This window comes from Lepidochelys kempii, chromosome 1 (assembly GCF_965140285.1).
Source record: "Lepidochelys kempii isolate rLepKem1 chromosome 1, rLepKem1.hap1, whole genome shotgun sequence".
In the NCBI taxonomy this organism is placed as follows: Eukaryota; Metazoa; Chordata; order Testudines; family Cheloniidae; genus Lepidochelys; species Lepidochelys kempii.
The window spans coordinates 347,172,792-347,177,899 of record NC_136380.1 but is presented as its reverse complement, the minus strand read 5'-3'; the positions used below and the strand labels follow the sequence as shown (position 1 = coordinate 347,177,899).

General features: G+C 51.0%; 1 protein-coding gene across 1 annotated transcript; it reads right to left on the bottom strand.

Moving 5' to 3' along the window:
* Positions 1-578: 578 nt before the first annotated feature.
* On the bottom strand, positions 579-3,236 carry LOC140907006 (calmodulin, striated muscle). Its single transcript, XM_078851745.1, has one exon. It carries the CDS (start codon positions 3,087-3,089, stop codon positions 2,640-2,642), a length of 450 nt encoding a protein of 149 aa, XP_078707871.1. The 5' UTR covers positions 3,090-3,236; the 3' UTR covers positions 579-2,639.
* Between the last annotated feature and the right edge of the window lie 1,872 nt (positions 3,237-5,108).

The following is a 5,108-nucleotide window of genomic DNA, read 5'->3' as shown; positions in this document are numbered from 1 at the left end:
CCTGGATGCCAACTCCAGAGCTGCATCTGCATTTCAAACGCCCTGAAGTTAGCGGACCTTTGGCTTTTGGGCGTTTGGTTTGGATCATTATGAAGAGCGGAGCCATTTCCCAAACACAGATACGGGTTTTGAACACCCTCAGTGTTTAGGGTGGGGGGAAATCAGACCATGGGGTATTGTTCAGTAGATGCATTGCTGTCTAGCTAGAAAGTGTGGAGAAGGTGAGCGCAAGAACGCCTGGGATCTGAATCACTGCTGCCTTGCCCCATGTGTACTCATTTGCATCAGCAAATCCTGCTTTGGTAGCATTTTACACCCACACTGAACTGGTAGAAATAAACAAGGCTCAGGCAAATCTGGGCTCCTGGCTTCCAGCCCTATGCACATTCCCTCAGGCCAAAGGGCCTACCCCAAGCAGCCTGGAACCTTGGGCTGTTGGTAACCAAGCTCGAGCCTTGACGTTTGCAGCTTGAGCCCATCCTTAGTGCCACGCGATCGACGCTTTTTCTGGGTTCTAGCTGGGCGTGGAGAAAAGGAAGCACTGAAAGTTCTCTGGAAGCAAATAATCATTCCTTTATTTGAAAACAAAGCTACCACTTGGACTAGCGGAGGGGGAGCTTGCATGAGAAGCTGATCCTTTTGAAAACGATTGGCTACAGAAAATGGACGCAGAGGCACAACAGAAGGAAACATTTTTCTGGGGCAAGCCCGGCGGTATACAGAAAAAAGGTGAACACAGTGGATTCTAACAGCACGTCTATGATGCTTGGCAGGTAATTAGGATTCCAGCAGCATTCCTGGTGTTCCCAGGGGGTGAAATTCCTGCACGGAGACCAATGTGCCACTTAAATCCCATTTTGCCTTATAGACCCCGCTCTGCAAACATTTACACCCTGGCTTAACTTTAACCACACGACTAGTCCCATTGACTTGCAAAGTCCTATTGTGAGTAAAGCCCATGCATAATTGTTTGCAGGATCAGGGCCTGTGAGTTTAAGTGGGACCTGATTTATAAGCCTTGTTTTGGTGTCCTGCACATGGAATGTCACCCTATATCATGAGATCCAAAGCCCAGGGAGTCCCACTGTGACTTTCTCTCCTTGGAAAAGCAAAGGGGCCCCAGTTTGAATGGCCAGCCTTGCACCTGAATAAGACACCTGCTTTGCAGTATTACAGCTTTACGCTTCCCAGTGTTCTGATAACCATTTGAATGGACAACGTCTGAAGGGAACCCCAATGTCGCCCAAATGGTAGTCACAGTGCAGATGTAGCTATCTACTGTGTGCATCCTTAACAGCCAGATTTCCTGTTTCTTAAAAGGCAAATAACCCCGGAGAGAAAATGAGCATCTAACTTATTCGCCTATCCTCTCCCCTTCCCTTAAGGTTTGTACCATCAGGAATAAGACAGAGGCAGTGCAAGCAGCACAAAGATTTCTTTAGGATGTGTTCCCAGGCTGGCCACAAATTCCTTGGAGAAAATTTCTACAGAAGCTCATGCAGTCAGTCCTCATTTTGCAAGTCAGGCCGCTGGCAAATCTTAGGGGAGGCCAAACGCTCGTCTTTGTTCATGTTCGCTGGTGTCTAGCGTTCAAATTCGAATGGAATCTGGCCTCTGCATTGTGACTCTTCTACCCAGCCCAGCAGAATCCACTTCTGTGCTGCACAAAGACAAACTCAGACAGACAGACACCAGCTAAGATCACAGTGAAACTCCCCTTAGGCAAGTGCCTGTGGGTGTGAACCCAACCCTCCCAACAGGTGTCCCAGAATTCCGGGGAGGTTGGGGGGTGGGAGGGCAGTGGGAAGAATTTCCAGATCAAGAACAAGATTTATAGAATCATAGAATATCAGGGTTGGAAGGGACCTCAGGAGGTCATCTAGTCCAACCTCCTGCTCAAAGCAGGACCAATCCCCAATTTTTGCCCCCGATCCCTAAATGGCCCCCTCAAGGATTGAACTCACAACCCTGGGTTTAGCAGACCAATGCTCAAACCACTGAGCTATCCCTCCCCCCATTTGTGGCTTGGTCCTTTTTTTTTTTTTTAAACTAATAATGAGCATACAGCCCCAGTCTCGCATCCATATCCATGCAAGTGAACCCTTGTGCCCTTATGGAACCCCAGTGACTTCAGCAGGGCCCTGCTTCAGAGTGAGGGTCTGCTTGCATGGACCCAATGGCAGAGGCAGGGTCTGGATCTGGCTTGAAAGTCTGTGCAAATTGCCAAGGACGTGATCTTGCAAAACCCCAGCCCTGTTGAGGAATCCCTACTCTTAGGGATAGTCACTGATGTCAACAGGAGTAAGGGCTGGAAGGATCAGGCCCCATTTGTTGACTGTCCTTGGGACACGTTGGCTCCAACGCCACATGCTGCCTAGTCTAAAGGAAACCTAATTATTGCAAGAGGCATAAACCAGGTGTGTAATCAGAGACACTAAATTTCAGATGAGCCACAGGGCTTAGCTAACAAACAGGGTAAGTCACAGCCAGAATAAAATAATAGAATACAGGGGAAGAAACCAACAGAACAGCAGAGACACGCACAGGCCTTGGGCAAGAGGGGACGGACCATTGACCGGTAGGTTACAGTGAAAGGAAGCAAATGAATGAGTGAATGCGGTACCAGGAAAGTCAGTTCTTCACTTCTCCGTCATCATCCGTACAAACTCCTCGTAGTTGACTTGCCCATCGCTGTTGCTGTCGGCCTCCTTGATCATCTCGTCCACCTCCTCGTCCGTCAGCTTCTCGCCCAGGTTGGTCATGACATGCCGGAGCTCCGCCGCACTGATGTAGCCGTTCTTGTCCCTGTCGAACACCCGGAAGGCTTCCCGGATCTCCTCCTCGCTGTCCGTGTCCCTTATCTTCCTCGCCATCATGGACAGGAATTCGGGGAAGTCCACCGTGCCGCTGCCGTCGGCATCCAACTCACCAATCATGTCTTGCAGCTCGGCTTCGGTGGGGTTCTGCCCCAGCGACCGCATGACGGTCCCCAGCTCGCTGGTGGTGATGGACCCATCCCCGTCCTTGTCAAAGAGGGAGAAGGCTTCTTTGAACTCTGCGATCTGCCCCTCCGTCAGCTGGTCGGCCATGCCGGTGCCTTCAAAGCGTCCGTGTCACACAGCCTTCCTGCTCACTGGAGCAATGCACACTCAGTTCGCCTTGCCTCAGCATGTACAGCCAGTGCGTGGGCACAGGCAGGGAATGGCCTCCTGACATGCGTTGTTCACGGTAAATCAGAACATCCACACCCTCTGCATCACCGGAGAGCCTGGAGCAGGCTTCCACGCCTGGGTGAAGTCAGGGGGAGGATCAAGCCCCGTATCCTCTTCGCAAACAATGCTGTAAGCAGGAGCCATGGCAGCCAGGTCAGCAGGGGACAAGGGGTTAATAGGAGGGGCGGAGGTATCTGCAGAAGGGGCGTATTGATATTAGCATGGAGACTATCAGAGAGGGACTAAATATCTTCAGTGATCTGTCTCTCTGTCTGGCCATCTGTCTCTCTAGCTGCAGAGTGCCCGAGGACTCTGCCTCATCGCAGGAAAAGAGAATTTAGAGATGTTTGGCCAGGTGCCATCGGAAGATTCATAGCCGAGATACCATGATCTAGACAGAAGAGCCACAACTGCTGAAGTCAAGGAGGGTACAGTAGCTCCCTCCCCCCTCCCCTGTTGATTTTCCTCCTCTTCCTTCAGGCTTAGGGCTCAGATTTCTGTTGGTCCGCACTAGCCTCTGGCTTGCTCTGTAATGTGACGCCAGCCAGTAATTCATGCTGTTAATTAAAACCGGGGATACACGCAAGTTGTCTACCCAGAGCACAGTTGTGGTCTCAGAGCCTGATTGCTCCCAGCTGCAGCTGCTGTGGTAGGACTGGGAGTTAAGAGACCAGGGTTATTTTCCCAGCTCTGCTGTGGACTGACTCAGAGAGCTGGGGCAAGTCACGTTGCTGCTCTGTGACTCAGTTTCCCTGCCTCTAAAAGGGGATAATGATGCTCTATGGAGGTGAAGTGTTATCCACGTAATATTATTAGTATGCTACATAGCTCTTGCAGCTCTCCATGCCAACCTGTGCGTCCCTCAAGGTGCAGACCCTCAAAGGTATTTAGACACTTCAGTCCCATTGAAATCAGTGGTGCCTAAATCCCTTTGAAGATCTAAGCACAGAGGGGCCATAGCTGAACCAACGGAAGGATCAATTTCTCTCCTCCTCTGCCACAGACACTGGGCACTGCAGGTTGGGAGAGGGCAAGCGGAGGGAATCATGGGACATCAGCTGGTGGAGGGGACTGTCTTCCATGGGTGGCAAATGCAAGGAGGAAAGTTCACGTGACTTGAGCCCTGGAGCAGGCCAGGCTTTACAGTGTCTCTTTCCCGCCTCAGCCCCGTGATCACGGCTCTTGCTCTTTGGACTGTAGGCAGCCAGATTCTGATCACGTGCCATCTGCCAATGGCGTGGTGCCAATCTAAGAGCTCCAAGCACGAGGGGGCCCTGGTCAGCGCCTGTGGCTCCAAGGTGCTACCACAATGCAAATCAATAATAATAATAAGGGAAAGTCCTGGATGCTAGAGCTGGTAGATTTCAGAGCTCCCAGGCAATAACCCCACAGTAATTTCCCCATGCCAGCATGTAGCTGATGAATAGGAGCTGGCTGGAAGGGATATCTTCTTGGGGCCTTTATGACATAAGTTTTAAAATGTTTAAAAAGGATCCCGGCCCTTCACTGGCGTGACGGAGCTTGTTTCACTGAAATCCAGTTTGCAGGAGAGAAGCTGTTAGCCCTTTAGAGCTCAGGTGCAAACCCTGGACTGCTGCCAAGAGGGATTCACACATGGGGCTGGCATTTGACAATCCTGGCTCCCCGGGCTTGGTTTCAAACATTCACACAGTGTGATGATGGCCAGCTGTGAAATCTCTGCCCTGGTTTCTCTTCTGCCAAAGGATCAGCTTTTTGTTTGGCCGAGGGCCCCCTTCCCCTGCCAGAGCTGCAAAGGGGTGTGAAGGTGAATGAGAATTAGGCCCTCTGATTTCAGACAAATACAACCGAACCGAGTGGAGACTTGTTGGAAGGGAAATAAACTCCAGGGGTGTAATACTAATGATCTCACAACCA

Excerpts from the sequence above, each read along its gene's own strand:
- LOC140907006 (XM_078851745.1), bottom strand. The coding sequence starts at position 3,089 with ATGGCCGACCAGCTGACGGAGGGGCAGATCGCAGAGTTCAAAGAAGCC.